The 22,654-nt window shown below is 41.6% G+C and overlaps 1 protein-coding gene across 2 annotated transcripts; it reads right to left on the bottom strand.

The window, feature by feature from the left end:
• Positions 1-517: 517 nt before the first annotated feature.
• LOC121576556 (elongation of very long chain fatty acids protein 4) lies at positions 518-18,524 on the bottom strand. 2 transcript variants are annotated; one of them, XM_041889790.1, is made up of 8 exons: positions 18,440-18,524; positions 16,743-16,806; positions 7,780-7,967; positions 7,560-7,640; positions 7,323-7,379; positions 7,010-7,124; positions 6,510-6,637; positions 518-882 (listed from the first exon to the last, which is right to left on the bottom strand). In XM_041889790.1, the coding sequence occupies exons 2-8, from the start codon at positions 16,798-16,800 to the stop codon at positions 715-717; spliced, it is 795 nt and encodes a 264-aa protein (XP_041745724.1). In that variant the 5' UTR covers positions 16,801-16,806; positions 18,440-18,524; the 3' UTR covers positions 518-714. The 2 variants fall into 2 exon arrangements, with proteins under 2 accessions (XP_041745724.1, XP_041745725.1); XM_041889791.1 differs by having other exon boundaries at positions 7,810-7,967.
• Between the last annotated feature and the right edge of the window lie 4,130 nt (positions 18,525-22,654).

The following is a 22,654-nucleotide window of genomic DNA, read 5'->3' as shown; positions in this document are numbered from 1 at the left end:
ATAAAAGCAGCAGCACTACATAAAGTAACGTATGTGAAGTTGCAGACAAATTAGACAGTGGTGAACAGTTCGACACACCGGTAAGAGAAACACCAACCATAGACAGACTCTGCCCTCTTGTGAGCATTCTCAACTTTTCACCGTAACATTATGAAAAGGAATGCAGTGGTATTGAGACAACTTGTAATCCCTGTTCTCTCGCACCCTCTCTCTCTCATGAATGACAGATGTTTCCATAGGTTCACAGCCAGTTAAAGACAATCAATAAGTAGATACCATAGACCAGGGTTTCCCAAACTCGGTCCTGGGGCCCCCTGGGTGCACATTTTGGTTTTGCCATAGAACTACACATATGAAAAAAAAATAAAAAAAAATAAAAAGGGAAATTATTTGAATCAGCTGTGTAATGCTAGTGCAAAAACCAAAACATGCACTTCTCTGGGTCCATCAGGACCAAGTTTGGGAAATGCTGCCATAGGGCATATTGTAGGAGGCTTCACATAAATACATCTCCAGATAATGTTTTGAAAAATGTTTAAATTGACAGTGAATTGAATTCAGGTACAGTAAGACACAATGTGTGATTATGGATATAATAATGATAAAAAAATCATCATTTGGTGTGTGCTTATATTTGTCCTATTCAATTGGAAATGTGTTTTTCTGCATATCCCAACTCCGCCTGAGACACCCTCGGGGTCACGGCCATATCCTTTAAGTCTTCTTGATCTTCCTGCTGAGGTAGCTCTGATAGTAGAAGTTGCTGAAGAGAAGGATGAGGCTGACACAGTAGAAAAACACATAGGCATTCATGGAGTCTGGGAAGTTACACTCAGTGAAGAGGTTGTAGCCCGTGTGAGTGGCCAGCAGGACAAACTGGAGCTGAAACCACCGTGAGGAGAACAGTTGGTTCAGATTCAGACAGTTTTGGAGGTATAACTTTCTCTGAAAAATCTCTGTTCATAATCACATGATCTGTTTTCTACCACTCATAAGGCCTAGATTTAATCCGTTCAGCGTTAACCCGATATAACCGACAACTGCATTGCATATGATTGCTTTTGTTTAGGTGATGTAGGAGGTGTAACTGTGTTAGAGCTGTCAAATCCACAATTGTCTCCAAGTGTTATACATTTTTACATTTTACATTTACATTACATTTTAGTCATTTAGCAGACGCTCTTATCCAGAGCGACTTACAGTTTGTGAGTGCATAAATCTTTTCATACTGGCCCCCCTGTGGGAAACGCACCCACAACCCTGGCGTTGCAAGCGCCATGCTTATACCTATCGCGGACATCGCCATTGGATGCACCATGTCGCATTAATAGAAATCCAATTCAGAAGTGATACAAGTACGAACACTGGAATGTGTGATGTAATATACACCTCCACTAGGCTGATATAAATCCTTAGCCTATCGTACCTCTTAAGGATCGTACTATTTTTTTTCAATTTGCGCCTAAAATGATCTAACTGCCTGTAGCTCAGGACCTGAAGCAAGGATATGCATATTCTTGGTATCATTTGAAATTAAACACTTTGAAGTTTGTGGAAATGTGAAAGGAATATAGGAGAATAAAACATTAGATCTGGTAAAAGAAAATACAAACAAAAAAACATGCGTTTTATTTTATTTTTTGCATCAGCTTTGAAATGCAAGAGAAAGGCCAGAGAGTGATGTAGGAATCTAGGTGTAATTTAGCTGTTGTTCCCAAGATGGCAGCATTATGTGTGAAAAGTTTCAGACTGATCCAGTGAAGGATTACATCACTACACAATATTTTGTGGGTGGAGCCTGAGACAGCAGGGGGTCAAAAAACTGTAGAACCCAGTTCCTCACAAGTACTTCCTGTTGAACAAGGAAGAGCTCGGATTTGTTGTTTTTAAAGTGTATTGGGAAGTTCTTTGTAGCTAGCTAACTTTTTAGGTTGGATCCCGCAACACAGTTGGCATCAGTTGCTGGGATTGCTAGTCTCTGTCCAGTGATCTTTTCGACCAAGGACAGGTCTGAGGAGCTATTTGGCGTTGCAGCTAGCCTACGCCAGGTTTGTGGGTTCGATTCCCACAGGGGGCCAGTATGAAAAATGTATGCACTCACTAACTGTAAGTCGCTCTGGATAAGAGCGTCTGCTAAATGACTAAAATGTAAAATGTAGCAGGGTTTTCTTGAGGGCTTGAACGCAGCCCGCGATGCGGTTAGCCATTGTGGCTGGGACCGCGGATTGTCCCGGGTTTGTGGATGTCTAGATTCCTGCTGTTGGTTGTTTTCAATCTTCCCTGTGACCTGCCCTGTCTGGAACTGCGAGGAGTAACAGCGTAACATACGTTGCTAGCTACCATGACAAAGACCAAAGCCGGCGGGAGTACTGTTGTCGAGGACAGTGGTGTCTCTCTATCACACGTGAAGGATCTTTTAAACGAACAAAAAGAGTTCTACAAGCAGTTGTTACAACAACAAGAAGATAGCTTCAAGTGCTTTGTCCAAATACTGGTGGATTCGACTAATAAAATAATGGACGACCTGACCAGAGAGGCCCAGCACCTGAAGAACAGTTTGTAGTTCTCCCAGTGTCAGCTGAATGAGTTGAAACAGGAGAACGGCAAGATTACAGCAATCTGTAAGTCATTGAGAGAGGACATCAGTTCTGTCTGTGAATCCATGATAACAATGACGGATAAATCAGACTCGAAGGACAATCAAGGCGTAACAACATGGTTGTGGACGGAATTGCAAAATCTCCATGAGACCTGGACGGAGTCTGAGGACAAAGTGAGGGAAATGATCTCTGAGAAATTGAAGATGGACCAGGAAAATTGAGCTGGAGCGCACCCAATAACTTGCTAACATCCGCTAACATTCATATATTAGCCATTTCTGAGACTCACTTAGATCATTCATTTGATGATACAGCAGTAGCAATACAAGAATATAACATCTATAGAAGAGACAGAAATGCTTATGGGGCAGGTGTTGCTGTATATATTCAGAGCCATATCCCTGTACTGCTTAGAGAAGATCTTATGTCAAGTGTTATTGAAGTGTTGTGGTTGCAGGTTCACTTGCCACATCTAAAGCCTTTTCTTTTGGGGTGTTGCTATAGGCCACCAAGTGCGAACAGTCAGTATTTAAATAATATGTGTGAAATGCTTGATAGTGTATGTGATGTAAACAGAGAGGTCTACTTTCTTGGGGACCTGAATATTGACTGGTTTTCATCAAGCTGTCTGCTCAAGAGGAAGCTTCTTACTTTAACCAGTGCCTTTCATCTGGTTCAGGTTATTAATCAACCTACCAGGGTGTTTACAAACACTACAGGAACAAGATCATCCACATGTATCGATCACATTTTTACTAATACTGTAGAACTTTGTTCTAAAGCTGTATCCGTACCTATTGGATGCAGTGATCACAATATAGTGGCTATATCCAGGAAAGCCAAAGTTCCAAAAGCTGGGCCTAAAATAGTGCATAAGAGATCATACAAAATATTTTGCTGTGACTCATATTTGGATGATGTAAAACATATTTGTTGGTCTGATGTGATTAATAAGGAGCATCCAGATGCTGCACTTCATAAATGTATTAAATTGCTTCTTCCAATTATTGATAAACATGCACCTGTTAGGAAACTGACTGTTAGAACTGTTAAGGCTCCATGGATTGATGAGGAATTGAACAACTGTATGGTTGAAAGAGATGGGACAAAAGGAGTGGCTAATAAGTCTGGCTGCACATCTGACTGGTTGACTTACTGCAAATTGAGAAATTATGTGACTAAACTCTACAAAAAGAAGAAGAAACTGTATCATGAAGCCAAGATCAATGATATAAAGAAATGAAATGATGGGTAGAAAGACAAATTCTACACCATCTTTCATCGAATCAGATGGCTTATTTGATGTTGCCAATTATTTTAATTATTACTTCATTGGCAAAGTGGGCAAACTTAGGCAGGAAATGCCAACAATGAACAGTGAGCCATCGTATTCATGCATAAAAAAACAAATAATGAAAGAAAAGCATTGCAAGTTTGAATTTTGTAAAGTTAGTGTGGGAGATGTGGAAAAGTTATTGTTATTGATCAATAATGACAAACCTCCTGGCATTGACTTAGATGGAAAGCTACTGAGGATGGTAGCGGACTCTATAGCCACTCCTATCTGTCATATCTTTAATCTGAGCCTAGATGAAAGTCTTTGTCCGCAGGCCAGGAGGGAAGCCAAAGTAATTCCGCTACCCAAGAATGGTAAAGCGGCCTTTACTGGTTCTAACAGTAGACCTATAAGCTTGCTGCCAGCTCTTAGCAAACTGTTGGAAAAAATTGTGTTTGACCAAATACAATGCTATTTACATTGACATTTTAGTCATTTAGCAGATGCTCTTATCCAGAGTGACTTACAGTTCTCTGTAAACAAATTAACAACAGACTTTCAACATGCTTAAAGGGAAGGGCACTCAACATGTACTGCACTGACACAAATAACTGATGATTGGTTGAAAGAAATTGATAATAAGAAGATTGTGGGAGCTGTACTGTTAGATTTCAGTGCAGCCTTTGATATTATTGACCATAATCTGTTGTTGAAAAAACGTATGTGTTATGGCTTTTCAACCTCTGCCATATCATGGATTCAGAGCTATCTATCTAATAGAACTCAGTTTTCTTTAATGGAAGCTTCTCTAATGTCAAACATGTAAAGTGTAGTGTACCACAGGGCAGCTCTCTAGGCCCTCTACTCTTTTCTATTTTTACCAATGACCTGCCACTGGCATTAAACAAAGCATGTGTGTCCATGTATGCTGATGATTCAACCATATACGCATCAGCAACCACAGCTAATGAAGTCACAAAAACCTTTAACAAAGAGTTGCAGTCTGTTTTGGAATGGGTGGCCACTAATAAACTGGTCCTGAACATCTCTAAAACTAAGAACATTGTATTTGGTACAAATCATTCCCTAAGTTCTAGACCTCAGCTGAATCTGGTAATGAATGGTGTGGCTGTTGAACAAGTTGAGGAGACTAAATTACTTGGTGTTACCTTAGATTGTAAACTATCATGATCAAAACATATAGATTCAATGGTTGTAAAGATGGGGAGAGGTCTGTCCGTAATAAAGAGATGCTCTGCTTTTTTGACACCACACTCCAAAAAGCAAGTTCTGCAGGCTCTAGTTTTGTCTAATATTGATTATTGTCCAGTCGTGTGGTCCAGTGCTGCAAGGAAAGACCTAGTTAAGCTGCAGCTGGTCCAAAACAGAGCGGCACGTCTTGCTCTTCATTGTAATCAGAGGGCTGATATAAATACTATGCATGCCAGTCTCTCTTGGCTAAGAGTTGAGGAGAGACTGACTGCATCACTTCTTCTTTTTATAAGAAACATTAATGTGTTGAAAATCCCAAATTGTTTGCACAGTCAACTTACAACCAGCTCTGACACACACACTTACCCCACCAGACATGCCACCAGGAGTCTTTTCACAGTCCCCAAATCAAAAAAGCGTACAGTATTATATAGAGCCATTATTGCATGGAACTCCATTCCATCTCATATTCCTCAAATAAACAGCTAACCTGGTTTAAAAAAACAGATAAAGCAACACCTCACGGCACAACGCCTCTCCCCTATTTGACCTAGATAGTTTGTGTGTATGTATTGTAGGCTACGTGTGCCTTTAAAACATGTTTAATGTATTTCTGTCCTTGAGCTGTTCTTGTCTATTAATGTTTTGTATTATGTCATGTTTCATGTTTGAGTGGACCCCAGGAAGAGTAGCTGCTGATTTTGCAACAGCTAATGGGGATCCTAATAAAATACCAAATACCTACATTTGAATATAAAAATTGATTCTATCAACCAAAACTCTGCTACAAATCAGAGCAAGATTACTGAATGTAAGTACATTATTTACCTTCAGAGGTGAATGTTTCAAACCAGTTGCCGTGTCAAAAGTGTTTTGTTGTTGTGCGCTATCCTCAAACAATAGCATGGTATTTCTTTAGCTGTAATAGCTACTGTAAATTGGACACTGCAGTTAGATTAACAAGAATTGAAGCTTTCTGCCCATATAAGACATGTCTATGTCCTGGAATGTTGGCTGTTGTTTACAACGCCATTCTAGTCACATATCGCATATTGAGCAGCAACCGTCCTGGTATAAGGACACCAATCCTGTAGAGGTTAATGGTTTTCACTTTGAGAGTCATGGTTTCTATATAGTCTACACATTCTCGTTCTGAACTATTAATGCGGGTGGGATTTAAGGATGGGTGTGGTTTCTTGACAATGACCACAAGAGCAGCCACTCACCGATTTGACAACTAACAGTTACACCTCCGACATCGCCTAACCAAAAGCGTGTTAACACTGAACTGATTGAATCTAGGCCTTAATCCCAATACTCTCTAAGCTTCTGTAGTAGCCAACCAATTCACAAACCCCAGATGTATCCCTTTTGCTTAAACCCCACTAGATGTATGCAGAGCTGAAGATAGAGCCACTCACCAGCTGAAGTGAGGTCAGATAGCGTTTCCACCATAAGTACTTCTGCATGTGAGGCCCAAGGGCAGCCAGTCCATAGTAGGAGTACATCACGGTGTGGACGAAGGTGTTGAGAAGGCCAATGCAGAACGCTAGGAGAGACAGGAACACAAAACATCTCAACTATCTGTTGCACAACATCATGCATGGTATGGACAATTTGCTAGGACCCCATTAATAATTTTACATTAAAATTTTAGTCATTTAGCAGACACTCTTATTCAGAGCGACTTACAATGAATATGTCTATTTGTAAGTCTACCAGGTGCCTACCAGGTGATGATAAGTGCCAACAGAGAGTTGATAAAACATCTTATAAGACGTTAATTAAACAAATGTATGGCAGCCCTGAAACATAACATATGCGTTGATACAGAGCATTAACGAGTAGGATCCAGAGTTTTTCCTGGTCAGGAAGACATGTGATCAGAAAGAACTCCTGGTCTTCGTACTGCTAGACTTACATTGGCCTCCAGCCAGGTACTTTGCCCCTGCCCACCAGTTGAAGATCATGGTGGCATGGTGATAGACATGCAGGAAGGTCAGCTGACTGTTCTTCTTCCTCAGGATGAAGAACACCTGTCAATGGAGAGTTTGGAATGGGTTTGAAATGGATTTCCAGTGTTTCACATGAGTCTGACGCTAATCCTGGGTCATATTGATTAATGCACACCGTAGGAAAACGTTTTGCAACGGAACACGTTTCCTGGACAAGTAGTCCCCATTTCAGTTAGTTTTCTTCTGTTGAATATGACCCTGATTTTCAATGTGTTTTACCGTGTCAGCCAGTTCTATGACCTTAGAGAAGAAAAACCACCAGCATGCTTTGGCCATCTGGTGAAACAAACAGACAGAGACAGTTATCCACTGTTATGGCCAGGGCTTTGGGACAGTCTTCAGAGATGGAATAGATATGTGTACTATTTGCGGGCATTTGCCAGTTAGGTCAACTATATCCTATATGAGAGGTCCAACGGTTTGTGTACAGTAGGGACTTTTCAGACGCACTCTTACCCTCATTGCCAGTGGGCTAGTACTGTAATCCACAGGTTGACACAGGTAACTGTATTTAGACAGCATGGACGTGACCAAGAACTGCAACATCAAAACCCTTATAGGTCAGGTGAAACATATCATTATAAAACACAATTAGGCCCATTTCTGTGGCTGCTGAACACACACACACACACGTTTAAAGAGAAATCCACTCATTTTGATGAGGGTTGGAGCACACCTCATGGAACATGTAGACAGACAGACAGACCATGGCGAAGTTGTAGACAATGAGCACAGCCTTGAGGTCAACAGGTTCCCTGTGTTTCATCAGCTTGGGCCCAGCCCAGACCACACCGAGATAGAGGAGGACTATAGAAGCCACTGGCATGGGTGAGTAGACCAGTAACCATGGATCTGTCCTCTTATCTGGAAGACAACATGGTAGGCCACTGTATTAATCTCACTTTTAAAATGCTCATATTCTGTTAACTCATACCCAATTAAAAATACAAAAGTACAGGACGAGTCAAAAACATTAATGACCGGTATACGCTCACACCATTCTGTTGTTGGGGTACGCCCACAACTTTTTATACTGAACAAAAATATAAACGCAACATGTAGAGTGTTGGTCCCATGTTTCATGAGCTGAAATAAAAGATCCCAGAAATGTTCCATACTCACAAAACGCTTATTTCTCTTCTTTTTTTAAACAAATTTGTTTACATCCCTTTTAGTGAGCATTTCTCCTTTGCCAAGATAATCCATCCACCTGACAGGTGTGCCATCTCAAGAAGCTGATTAAAAGGCATGATCATTACACAGGTGCACCTTGTGCTGGGGACAATAAAAGGCCACTCTAACGTGCAGTTTTGTCACACAACACAATGCCACAGATGTCTCAAGTTGAGGGAGCATGCAATTAGCATGCTGACTGCAGGAATGTCCACCAGAGCTGTTGCCAGATAATTTAATGTTCATTTCTCTACCATAAGCCGCCTCCAACGTCGTTTTAGAGAATTTGGCAGTACGTCCAACCGGTCTCACAACCGCAGACCACGTGTAACCACGCCAGCCCAGGACCTCCACATCCGGCTTCTTCATCTGCCGGATCGTCTAAGACCAGCCACCCGGACAGCTGATGAAACTGAGGAGTATTTCTGCCTGTAATAAAGCCCTTTTGTGGGGAAAAACTCATTCTGATTGGCTGGGCCTTGCTCCCCAGTGGGTGGGCCAGTCTCCCAAGAGGGTGGGCCTATGCCCTCCCAGGCCCACCCATGGTTGTGCCCCTGCCCAGTCATGTGAAATCCATAGATTAGGGCCTAATGAATTTATTTCAACTGACTGATTTCCTTATATGAACTCTAACTCAGTAAAATCTTTGAAATTGTTGCATGTTGCGTTTATATTTTTGTTCAGTATAACATACTTGATTACCATTTATTGGAAGGAAAACTGTTTCACTCATATTGTCATTAATTATAGGTCATATTTCATAGAGAATCAGGAAACAATGGACAGTGTAGACCCACTGGACAGTACTAATAAACAGCAGACACATTTACATTTGAGTCATTTAGCAGACGATCTTATCTAGAGTAACTTACAGTCAGTGCATTCAGCACAGTATATTTGTAGTACTAGTATTACAGTGCCGGGATTTTCTCTATTTTTGCATATATTTGACTCTGAATGTTATCAGATCTTCAACCAAAACCTAATATTAGATAAAGGGAACCTGAGTTTATAAATAACAAAAACTATTGCTACTTACACTACATGGCTAAAAGTATAAGAACACCCCTTTAAATTAGTGGATTCGGCTGTTTCAGCTACACCCGTTGCTGACAGGTGTATAAAATCGAGCACACAGCCATGCAATCTCCATAAACAAACATTGGCAGTAGAATAGCCCGTACTGAAGAGCTCAGTGACTTTCAACGTGGCACCATCTTAGGATGCCACCTTTCCCACAAGTCAGTTCGTCAAATTTTTGCCCTGCTAGAGCTGCCCCTGTCAACTGTAAGGGCTGTTATTGTGAAGTGGAAATGTCTAGGAGCAACAACGGCTCAGCCGCGAAGTGGTAGGTCACACAAGCTCACAGAACGGGACTGCCGAGTGCTGAAGCACGTAGCGTGTAAAAATCGTCTGTCTTCGGTTGCAACACTCACTACAGAGTTCCAAACTGCCTCCGGAAGCAATGTCAGCACAATAACTATTAGTCGGGAGCTTCATGAAAAGGGTTTCCATGGCCGAGCAGCTGCACACAAGCCTAAGATCACAATGCGCAATGCCAAGCGTTGGCTGGAGTGGTGTAAAGCTCGCCACCATTGGACTCTGGAGCAGTGGAAACGCATTCTCTGGAGTGATGAATCTTGCTTTAAATCAAATCAAATTTTATTGGTCACATGCGCCGAATACAACAGGTGCAGACATTACAGTGAAATGCTTACTTACAGCCCTTAACCAACAGTGCATTTATTTTTAACAAAAAAAGTAAAAATAAAACAACAACAAAAAAAGTGTTGAGAAAAAAAGAGCAGAAGTAAAATAAAATAACAGTAGGGAGGCTATATATACAGGGGGGTACCGGTGCAGAGTCAATGTGCGGGGGCACCGGCTAGTTGAGATAGTTGAAGTAATATGTACATGTGGGTAGAGTTAAAGTGACTATGCATAATAATTAACAGAGTAGCAGCAGCGTAAAAGGATGGGGTGGGGGGGCAGTGCAAATAGTCCGGGTAGCCATGATTAGCTGTTCAGGAGTCTTATTGCTTGGGGGTAGAAGCTGTTGAGAAGTATTTTGGACCTAGACTTGGCACTCCGGTACCGCTTGCCGTGTGGTAGCAGAGAGAACAGTCTATGACTAGGGTGGCTGGAGTCTTTGACAATTTTGAGGGCCTTCCTCTGACACCGCCTGGTATAGAGGTCCTGGGTGGCAGGAAGCTTGGCCCCAGTGATGTACTGGGCCGTACGCACTACCCTCTGTAGTGCCTTGCGGTCGGCGGCCAAGCAGTTGCCATACCAGGCGGTGATGCAACCAGTCAGGATGCTCTCGATGGTGCAGCTGTAGAATTTTTTGAGGATCTGAGGACCCATGCCAAATCTTTTCAGTCTCCTGAGGGGGAATAGGCTTTGTCGTGCCCTCTTCACGACTGTCTTGGTGTGTTTGGACCATGATAGTTCGTTGGTGATGTGGACACCAAGGAACTTGAAGCTCTCAACCTGTTCCACTACAGCCCCGTCGATGAGAATGGGGGAATGCTCAGTCCTCTTTTTTTCCCCTGTAGTCCACAATCATCTCCTTTGTCTTGGTCACGTTGAGGGAGAGGTTGTTGTCCTGGCACCACACGGCCAGGTCTCTGACCTCCTCCCTATAGGCCGTCTCATCATTGTCGGTGATCAGGCCTACCACTGTTGTGTCGTCGGCAAACTTAATGATGGTGTTGGAGTCGTGCCTGGCCATGCAGTCATGGGTGAACAGAGAGTACAGGAGGGGACTGAGCACGCACCCCTGAGGGGCCCCCGTGTTGAGGATCAGTGTGGCAGATGTGTTGTTACCTACCCTTACCACCTGGGGCGGCCCGTCAGGAAGTCCAGGATCCAGTTGCAGAGGGAGGTGTTTAGTCCCAGGATCCTTAGCTTAGTGATGAGCTTAGAGGGCACTATGGTGTTGAATGCTGAGCTGTAGTCAATGAATAGCATTCTCACGTAGGTGTTCCTCTTGTCCAGGTGGGAAAGGGCAGTGTGGAGTGCAATAGAGATTGCATCATCTGTGGATCTGTTGGGGCGGTATGCAAATTGGAGTGGGTCTAGGGTTTCTGGGATAATGCTGTTGATGTGAGCCATGACCAGCCTTTCAAAGCACTTCATGGCTACAGGCGTCAGTGCTACGGGTCGGTAGTCATTTAGGCAGGTTATCTTAGAGTCCTTGGGCACGGGGACTATGGTGGTCTGCTTGAAACATGTTGGTATTACAGACTCAGTCAGGGACATGTTGAAAATGTCAGTGAAGACACTTGCCAGTTGGTCAGCACATGCTCGGAGTACACGTCCTGGTAATCCGTCTGGCCCTGCGGCCTTGTGAATGTTGACCTGCTTAAAAGTCTTACTCACATCGGCTACGGAGAGCGTGATCACATAGTCATCCGGAACAGCTGGCGCTCTCATGCATGCTTCAGTGTTGCTTGCCTCGAGCGAGCATAGAAGTGGTTTAGCTCGTCTGGTAGGCTTGTGTCACTGGGCAGCTCGCGGCTGTGCTTCCCTTTGTAGTCTGTAATAGTTTTCAAGCCCTGCCACATCCGACGAGCGTCAGAGCCAGTGTAGTACGATTCAATCTTAGTCCTGTATTGACTCTTTGCCTGTTTGATGGTTCGTCGGAGGGCATAGCGGGATTTCTTATAAGCGTCCGGGTTAGAGTCCCGTTCCTTGAAAGCGGCAGCTCTACCCTTTAGCTCAGTGCGGATGTTTCCTGTAATCCATGGCTTCTGGTTGGGGTATGTACGTACGGTCACTGTGGGGACGACATCATCGATGCACTTATTGATGAAGCCAGTGACTGATGTGGTGTACTCCTCAATGCTGTCTGAAGAATCCCGGAACATGTTCCAGTCTGTGCTAGCAAAACAGTCCTGTAGCTTAGCATCTGCGTCATCTGACCACTTTTTTATTAACCGAGTCACTTGTGCTTCCTGCGTTAGTTTTTGCTTATAAGCAGGAATCAGAAGGATAGAGTTATGGTCAGATTTGCCAAATGGAGGGCGAGGGAGAGCTTTGTATGCGTCTCTGTGTGTGGAGTAAAGGTGGTCTAGAGTTGTTTTTCCTCTGGTTGCACATTTAACATGCTGGTAGAAATTAGGTAGAACGGATTTAAGTTTCCCTGCATTAAAGTCCCCGGCCACTAGGAGCGCTGCATCTGGATGAGCGTTTTCCTGTTGATTTATGGCCTTGTACAACTCATTCAGTGCAATCTTAATGCCAGCATTGGTTTGTGGTGGTAAATAGACAGCTATGAAAAATATAGATGAAAACTCTCTTGGTAAATAGTGTGGTCTACAGCTTATCATAAGATACTCTACCTCAGGCGAGCAAAACCTCGAGACTTCCTTAGTATTTGATTTTGTGCACCAGCTGTTGTTTACAAATATACACAGACCGCCACCCCTTGTCTTACCGGAGTCAGCCGTTCTATCCTGCCGATGTAGCGTATAGCCCGCTAGCTGTATGTTATCCATGTCGGTCGTTCAGCCACGACTCGGTGAAACATAAGATATTACAGTTTTTAATGTCCCGTTGGTAGGATAACCGTAATCTTAGGTCATCCAATTTGTTATCCAATGATTGAAGATTGGCTAATAGGATTGATGGAAGAGGCAGTTTACTCGCTCGCCGTCGGATCCTTACAAGGCACCCCGATCTACGTCCACGATATCTCCGTCTCTTCCTCACAGGGATTTGGGCCTTGTCGGGTGTCTGTATGATATCCTCCTCGTTGAAGAAAAAATCTTCGTCCAATACGAGGTGAGTAATCGCTGTCCTGATATCCAGAAGCTCTTTTTGGTTATAAGAGACGATGGCAGAAACATTATGTACAAAATAAAATTACAAATAACGCGGAAAAACACACATAATAGTACAAATGGTTAGAGGGCTGTAAAACGGCAGCCATCTTCTCCGGCGCTGTTCTTCTTGATCTTCATCATCTGACAGTCCGATGGACAAATCAGGGTTTGGCGGATGCCAGGAGAACGTTACCTGCCCGAATGCATAGTGCCAACTGTAAAGTTTGGTAAAGGAGGAATAATGGTCCGGGCTGTTTTTCATGGTTCAAGCTATGCCCCTTATTTCCAGTGAAGTGAAATCATAACACTACAGCATACAATGACCTTCTAGACGATTCTGCACTTCCAACTTTGTGGTAACAGTTTGGGGAAGGCCCTTTCCTGTTTCAGCATGACAATGCCCCCGTGCACAAAGCGAGGTCCATACAGAAATGATTTGTCGAGATTGGTGTGGAAGAACTTGACTGGCCTGCACAGAGCACTGACCTCAACCCCATCGAACATCTTTGGGATTAATTGGAACACCGACTGTGAGCTAGGCCTAATCGCCCAACATCAGTGCCCGACCTCACTAATGCTTGTGGCTGAATGGACGCAAGTCCCCGCAGCAATGGTCCAACATCTAGTGGAAAGCCTTCCCAGAAGAGTGGAGGCTGTTTTAGCAGAAAGGGGGGGACATTTACATTTTAGTCATTTAGCAGACGCTCTTATACATACAGACTTACAGTTAGTGAGTGCATACATTTTCATACTGGCCCCCCGTGGGAAACGAACCCACAACCTTGGCGTTGCAAGCGCCATGCTCTACCAACTGAGCTACAGGGGACCAACTCCATATTAATGCCCATGATTTTGGAATGAGATGTTTGACGAGCAGATGTCCACATACTTTTGTCCATGTAGTGTATTTTTAAATTTTAATTAACAAATGTTATGCAACACCCAATTCCCCTGCGTAAAAAAGTAATTGCCCCCTTTCAATCTATAACTGGTTGTGCTACTTTTAGCTGCAATGACTGCAACCAAACGCTTCCTGTAGTTGTTGATCAGTCTCACATCGCTGTGGAGGAATTTTGGCCCACTCTTGCATGCAGAACACCTTTAACCTCTATGGGATCGGTGTCCTGTATACAGGACGGTTGAGCTAACGTGCGCTAATATAATTAGCATGACAGTTGTAAGTAACAGCAAACTTTCCAGGACATAGACATGTCTTATATGGGCAGAAAGCTTAAATTCTTGTTAATCTAACTGCACTGTCCAATTTACAGTAGCTATTACAGTGAATAAATACCATGCTATTGTTTGAGGAGAGTGCACAACAACAAAAAACGTATCATGGCAACTGGTTTGATACATTCACCTCTGAAGGTAAATAATGTACTTACATTCAGTAATCTTGCTCTGATTTGTCATCCTAAGGGTCCCAGAGCTAAAATGTAGCATAGTTTTGTTTGATAAAATCAATTTTTATATTCAAATGTAGGAACTGGGTTCTACAGTTTGAACCCCTGCTGTCTCTGGCTCCACACCCATCCCGCCCGGCTATCTAGATGTGTGAAAGTTAGTGTATAAGCTAATGATCCATCATATATGACATTCCTGGGAGTGTGTAAACTTACATTTTGTATTACCATATCATTTTTGTATGTTCTCATTTTGACATTTGTAAAAAAAAAAATGTCATTTAGCAGACGCTCTTATCCAGAGCGACTTACAGTTAGAGTGCATAATTTTTTTCATACTGGTCCCCCGTGGGAAACGAACCCACAACCCTGGCGTTGCAAGCGCCATGCTCTACCAACTGAGCTACACGGGACTACTCTAAAGTTATGTACTTGAAAATGTATGAATTGACCAATTCGGCACATTTGGGCAGACTTGATACAAAATAGTCCAGCATTGTAATGCTTCACTGGATCAATCTGAACCTTTGCACACCCACTACTGCCATCTAGTGGGCAACATCTAAATTGCGCCTACACTGCAATATTATATTGTGGCCTTTCTTTTGCATTTCAAAGATTTCCACAAACTTCAAAGTGTTTCCTTTCAAATGGTATCAAGAATATGCATATCCTTGCTTCAGGTCCTGAGCTACAGGCAGTTACATTTGGGTATGTCATTTTAGGCGAAAATTTGAAAAAAAAGGGTCCGATCCTTAAGAGGTTAACTCAGCGACATTTGTGCGTTTCCAAGCACGAACTGATCATTTCAAGTCCTGCCACAACATCTCAATTGGGATTAGGTCTGGACTTCGACTAGACCATTCCAAAACTTATAATTTCTTGCTTTTTAGCCATTTTCATGTATCCTTGATTGTGTGTTTTGGATCATTGTCTTGCTGCACGACCCAGCTGCGCTTCAGCTTCAGCTCACAGACGGATGGCCTGACAGCCTAAAATTCTCCTGTAGAATTCTCTGATACAGAGCAGAATTCATGGTCAATTATATTAAGGCAAGTCATCCAGGTCCTGAGGCAGCAAAGCATCACCAAACCATGACACTATCACCACCATGCTTGACCGTTGGTATGAGGTTCTTACTGTGGAATGCAGTTTTTGGTTTTCACCAGGCATAATGGGACCCATGTCGTCCAAAAAGTTGACTCAAGTTTGCCAAAAATCACCTGAAGCACCTGGATGGTCATCAAGACTCTTGGAAGAATGTTTTATGGACAGATGATTCAAAAGTATAACTTTTTGGACGACATGGGTCCCAATATGCCTGGCGAACCTTACACCAACGGTCAAGCATGGTGGTGGTAGTGTGACGGTTTGGGGATGCTTTGCTGCCTCAGGACCTGGACGACTTGCCTTAATAGAAGGAACCAATTCTACACGAAAATGTCAGGCCATCTGTCTGCGAGCTGAAGCTGAAGCGCAGCTGGGTCATGCAGCAAGACAATGATGCAAAACACACAATCAAGTCTACATGAAAATGGCTAAAAAGCAACACATCTTAAGTTTTGGAATGACCAAGTCAAAGTCCAGACCTAATCCCAATTGAGATGTTGTGGCAGCACTTGAAACAAGCAGTTCATGCTTGAAAACCCACAAATGTCGCTGAGTTACAGCAGTTCTGCATGGAAGAGTGGGCCAAAATTCCTCCACAATGACGTGAGAGACTGATCAACAACTACAGGAAGCGTTCGGTTGGAGTCATTTCAGGTAAAGTTGGCACAACCAGTTATTGAGCGTAAGGGGGCAATTACTTTTTCACACAGGGGCATTGGGTGTTGCATAACTTTGTTTATGAAATAAATATGTAATTGTTGTGTTATTTGTTCACTCAGGTTCCCTTTATCTAATATTAGGTTTTGGTTGAAGTTATGATTACATTCAGTATACAAAATATGCAAAAGTAGAGAAATTTAAAAAGGGGGCAAATACTTTTTCACGGCACTGTATACACTACTGGAGATGGATTGACCGTATATGTAGTACATTCTGATATCTGTTGATTGTGTGAGAGAGGCTGATGTTGAATGTCCTACGAGTATCAATTGCAACTAGATAATCCAGTCCTGTGACATTCTGTGTTGTGAGCTGAATCGTAAAATAAAAAAGTCTAGTAAGTCTAGTAGGCCCCTATATTGTCAGTGGCCTATTATAAAAACTATACACAAATTCTGAAATACCTCCATTCTCCAACATCCACTGGTGCAATGACTGAACGCTTTGCCATGCTGAAGCCATTTGACACTGTTGGAACAGAAAGTTGGTAATTGATTAAAGCTAGAATCCTTAATTAAAACAATTATGAAACTACCCACCTCCGTTTCGCTAAAAAGCTAAGGGATGGGGCTGGAGACATTTAACTACTCAAATTCCTAGACAGAGCTATGGATGCAAAGACTGACCATCCATGATATCAAATGCATTGTTTACATTTACGTTGTTTACAAACATTGGAGTAAAACAAGCTTATATTTTGAGTTCTGAACTAATTTCATGAGACATGTATAATCTATATTCTTCAAGAAGTCCAAAAATGGATGTAGCAACATTCACAACAACTGGGAACTTGGAGGAAAAAAAAACAATCTCAGACTGGGAAAAATCGGTTTGTACGGTCATCCAACTCGGGCATCCAAACTCGGGCATCATCCTAGAGCTCCAACTTCTCTGAGCAAAGATCACTGGGGTGTATTCATTATGCCAATTCTGTTGCAAAACGTTTTGCAACAGAAACAGTTTACTCCAAACAAAAACATTTTGCACGAAAATAAGAGTTTATATTGGACAAATTCAGGTAGGTCCCTACCCGTTTCATTCCTTTGTTCTTAAATGGTAAACGGTTTCCGTTGCAATAAGCTATTGAGAAAGGCTGCCGTAGGAGGACCTGGCTCTCAAGAGAAGACAGGCTATGTGCACACTGCCCACAAAATGAGGTGGAAACTGAGCTGTACTTCCTGACCTCCTGCCAAATGTATGACCACATTAGATACACATATTTCCCTCAGATTACACAGACCCACAAAGAATTAGAAAACAAATCCAATTTTGATAAACTCCCTTATCTACTGGGTGAAAAACCACAGTGTGCCATCACAGCAGCAATATTTGTGACCTGTTGCCACAAGAAAAGGGCAACCAGTGAAGAACAAACACTATTGTAAATAAAAGCTATATTTATTTTCCCTTTTGTACTTTAACTATTTTCACATCGTTACACTGTATATAGCCATAATATGACTTCTGAAATGTCTCTATTCCTTTGGAACTTTTGTGAGTGTAATGTTTATTGTTCGTTTTTTATTGTTTATTTAACTTTTGTTTATTATCTATTTCACTTGCTTTGGCAATGTAAACATGTATGTTTCCCATGTAAACATGTATGTTCATTAGTAATGAATACACCCGATGTCACGATTTTTCCCCAGTCTGAGCTCGTTTTTACCGAGTTCCCAGTGTCTTGAACGCGCCATAAGGATTCTCACTTTAAATCGCAATTGACGTCAGTCCTCCCATAACCAAGTTGGGAGATATAACACACAACAAGCAAAGCGTAGGATTCACAGTTTGTCATTTTGCATTCAAAAAATATATATCCTGGTCAGTCTGACACAATTCATTGAATCACCAAATAATGTGTGCATGTCTTGCACATTAGAGAGGCGCGGTAAAATCTCAAAGCATCTGACACACATTCAGTAGCCTTTGTTTAGGTCCATGTAAGGACATTACCATACATATTACGCCGTAAATTCATATACAATTACAAGCAAAGTTCAAATAAACTTCCAATATTTGTGCTAATATTTATCTAACGCTTTTCCGCCTGAATAAATACAATACATACAGAGCTGTGTTTAAATGAATGAACTGGACTCACCCGACAAAGCGTGGGACTTCCTTCTGAAAACTGGTGAAAATAGGCCTACGCGACTTGCTCCACACAGCGTTTTGATTGGACACTTTGGGGCAACAGCTACCCAGGCAGGTATTTCAAGTTCTTCAAGTTCGAGCATGTGTTCAGCAAGAGATAACCTAACGTAGCAGGTGCAGGAAGAGTAGCAAGATTTAAAAAAACACACACACACTGCCATCATATTTATGTAGGCCTACGTTTATTAAAAACCAAATCATAATGCTTCATATCCACAAACTGTTTTATAAATAAAATAATAGTATTTGCTCTCAAGTTAGAGGGATGATGGAAGGCTAAACATTAATTAAATATGAAATATAAAACAATATAAATTCTTCCAGCTTTACAGTAAGTATGCTCAATGCATGTTTATTGTGTATCTGAGGTAAAACGCACCAAAGCATATTTCATGCAACATATAGGAAAACAAACATTTTGTGGGTAGTGTTCAACATTCAACTCAAATAATGACAAACTTTTTGCATCCTAAAAAGTATTTCACTCATGGAATAAATGCCCAGACCAATTTGGAACTTGTGGTAGTTATCCAGAGAGCAACACCCAGTAATAGTCATTGTACGGTACTTTATCAGCTTTGTAATTTTTTTTGTTTTTAAACGACCTTGTTACACACTGTGAGTAAGTATACGTTTGTCAAGATTCTTGTTTTGGGCTCTTGAAGTAGAAAGTGAGTGACAGCTGTCTGGGTCCCGCAGTTTGATGAATTGTCTTTGAGCTTTTTAGACTTGTGCTGTTCGTCACTCTTCACGTTAACAGCTTTCTTCCATTTCCCATCCTGACAGAGACAAGGACAGAGCTACCACTGCATCAGTGTCAACACAGAACGGGCCATCTAGTCTATGAGAATAGAGAAGGATTCTCAGATATACATTCTGAATGTAGTATATAGCAGACAGTATAATAATAATCACTCTGGTTAAGGGTGTCCTGCTAATGAATGTGATGTAGTGAAATAACACTCACTTTGGTAGTTTGTCCCTCTCGATCCTCCATAGTGTCATACAGCTTCGTAATCTGCAAGGGACAGATGACCTGTGACTATTGTTGTTCACTGTCACAGTTCTTGTGACAAACAGTCCACGTACGCGCACGCACGCTGGATGCATCCCAGTAGCATTACACTTCTTCCTAGATAGGTGTAATCCAGAGTACAGAGGAAACTATCTTGTCCTGAGTTTCTATATCCATTCCTGTGCCCATTTTTCTTCCACCTAAGGAAATGTAAATTTTCACATGTCCAGTTCTTTTACCTGTCAAGTTATTTTACCTGTCCAGTTCTTTCACCTACCCAGATCTTTAACCTGTCCAGTTCTTTCACCTGTCCAGTTCTTTTACCTGTTCAGTTCTATTACCTGTCCAGTTCTTTTACCTGTTCAGTTCTATTACCTGTCCAGTTCTTTTACCTGTCCAGTTCTTTTACCTGTCCAGTTCTTTCACCTTTTCAGTTCTTTTACCTGTCCAGTTATTTTACCTGTTCAGTTCTTTCAACTGTCCAGTTATTTTACCTGTCCAGTTCTTTTCACCTTTTCAGTTCTTTTTACCTGTCCAGTTATTTTACCTGTTCAGTTCTTTCAACTGTCCAGTTATTTTACCTGTCCAGTTCTTTCACCTTTCCAGTTCTTTTACCTGTCCAGTTATATTACCTGTTCAGTTCTATTACCTGTCCAGTTCTTTTACCTGTCCAGTTCTTTTACCTGTTCAGTTATATTACCTGTCCAGTTATTTTACCTGTTCAGTTCTTTTACCTGTTCAGTTATATTACCTGTCCAGTTATTTTACCTGTTCAGTTATATTACCTGTTCAGTTGTATTACCTGTCCAGTTCTTTTACCTGTCCAGTTCTTTTACCTGTTCAGTTATATTACCTGTCCAGTTATTTTACCTGTTCAGTTCTTTTACCTGTTCAGTTCTTTTACCTGTCCAGTTATTTTACCTGTCCAGTTCTTTCACCTTTTCAGTTCTTTTACCTGTCCAGTTATTTTACCTGTTCAGTTCTTACACCTGTCCAGTTGTTTTACCTGTCCAGTTCTTTCACCTTTTCAGTTCTTTTACCTGTCCAGTTATTTTACCTGTTCAGTTCTTTCAACTGTCCAGTTATTTTACCTGTCCAGTTCTTTAACCTGTCCAGTTCTTTTACCTGTTCAGTTATATTACCTGTTCAGTTGTATTACCTGTCCAGTTCTTTTACCTGTCCAGTTCTTTTACCTGTTCAGTTATATTACCTGTCCAGTTATTTTACCTGTTCAGTTCTTTTACCTGTTCAGTTATATTACCTGTCCAGTTCTTTTACCTGTCCAGTTCTTTTACCTGTTCAGTTCTTTTACCTGTCCCGTTATATTACCTGTCCAGTTATTTTACCTGTTCAGTTCTTTTACCTGTTCAGTTCTTTTACCTGTCCCATTCTTTCAGATCAGTGCAGGTGAAAGAAAGTAGAGAAACATGTCACACGTAGGAAGCGGTTTTGGACTTAGCTGATTTTATTAATTTTTTTGTCAAAATGACAAAGCTTTATTGGACATATCAGAAAATGTGATAAAATAGTAATTGTCTCTGTTCTGTATTAATCTGTCATAATCAAAATAATACTTTTGATTTGAAAACCAATCTTTACAAATCCCAAGGATACTGAATCACATATCAACTTTCAGAAACTAAAGTTAGCTTAAATCACCAGAGTAGGCCTACATAAAACATGATACTGAATGTTGAGGATTAATTCATAGCGGGCCGAAGTTGTTAGTTAATGGAGGAGTAATGCACACTTGTTAAAAGATGACTGCTGATTGTACAAGTATAATATTGGACAGTAGCCAACTATAGACAAATCAAATACAAGTTTAATGAAAGTAAAACGCAACACAAACTGTTGATTAGTAGTCGTAGCTGTACAAGCATTTACACCAGGGGTGTCAAACTCATTTTAGCTCAGGGGCCACATGGAGGAAAATCTATTCCCAAGTGGGCCGGACCGGAAAAATCATGGTATATATAACTTAAAAACAACAACTTCAGATTGTTTTCTTTGTTTTAATACGATCAACATACAACATAAAGCTGGAGCCTGAGGACAGTGTGTCCAAAATAGTACAAGCACAACATCACTATTAATCATAAAACACGTCAAGTTTATTTGAAAATTCTAAAGAAAAATAACAAACAAACACACAATGCCTCAGTGATTAACAGAACTGTTTCACAGATCACAGAACTATATCAGGGTGTCATTTCTCAGGCAGAAATGTAGATAAAAATAATGAAATCCTGTTCCCCAAACAAGTGCAAGAACCACAGAGTCAAGAATAGGTTAAATATACAAATAAAATAAAAACAATTAAAAACAATAGCACATCAACATGAAAACATAGAAACATAAATCTGAAAGCGTTGCTCAAACTCCCGTAACAGTCCCGTTATATTATCTTTGAACCGCTTCATGTCTGCCACATGTTGGGTCGCGCACACATTTTTCAGACAGGGGAAGTGAGCTGCATCACCACCGGCAAGTTGCGTCTCCCACAATGACAGCTTCAACTTGAAAGAACGTATGCTGTCATAATACTGAGTGACAACTTTGTTGCGCCCTTGCAGCTGTTTGTTCAAGTTATTCAGGTGCTCTGTAACATCCACCATAAATGCAAGGTCCTGCATCCATTCTGCGGAATGAAATTCTAACACTGGTTTGCCCTTTTCTTCCATGAACTGTTCAATTTCTTCTCGTAAATCAAACAAACGCCTCAGCACAGCACCTCGGCTTAACCATTTTACCTCAGTGTGGTATGGCAGGCCATAGATGTGGTCTTTCTCTCTGAGAAGGCTGTCAAACTGACGGTGATTCAGGCTTCTGGATCGGATGAAATTAACAGTTTGGATGACCACCTTCATGACGTTATCCATCTTTAATGACTTGCAACACAAAGCCTCCTGGTGCAAAATACAGTGAAAAGTCAAAAAATCACATCCTCCATTTGCAGATTGCACTTTCTCTCTGAACTTTGTCACAACGCCTGCTTTTTTCCCGATCATTGAGGGCGCACCATCTGTAGCCAGGCTGATGTAGTATATGAAGATTATGACTTTGTTAATGTTTTCAGTGGAACCTGAGAGGATGTTTATTTTAGTGTCAGAGGGAATTGTTTTAGTGTGACGCCACATACAACAG

The sequence above is a fragment of the Coregonus clupeaformis genome, chromosome 11 (assembly GCF_020615455.1).
Source record: "Coregonus clupeaformis isolate EN_2021a chromosome 11, ASM2061545v1, whole genome shotgun sequence".
Taxonomy (NCBI): domain Eukaryota; kingdom Metazoa; phylum Chordata; class Actinopteri; order Salmoniformes; family Salmonidae; genus Coregonus; species Coregonus clupeaformis.
Note: the sequence above shows the minus strand (reverse complement) of the source record. Positions and strands in the feature narration are given on the sequence as shown.

Excerpts from the sequence above, each read along its gene's own strand:
- LOC121576556 (XM_041889790.1), bottom strand. The coding sequence starts at position 16,800 with ATGGCTTCAGCATGGCAAAGCGTTCAGTCATTGCACCAGTGGATGTTG. Across the intron at positions 7,380-7,559 it reads CTAGCCCACTGGCAATGAGG|ATGGCCAAAGCATGCTGGTG; the intron begins GTAAGAGTGCGT and ends TTGTTTCACCAG. Across the intron at positions 6,638-7,009 it reads GTACCTGGCTGGAGGCCAAT|CGTTCTGCATTGGCCTTCTC; the intron begins GTAAGTCTAGCA and ends TGTCTCTCCTAG.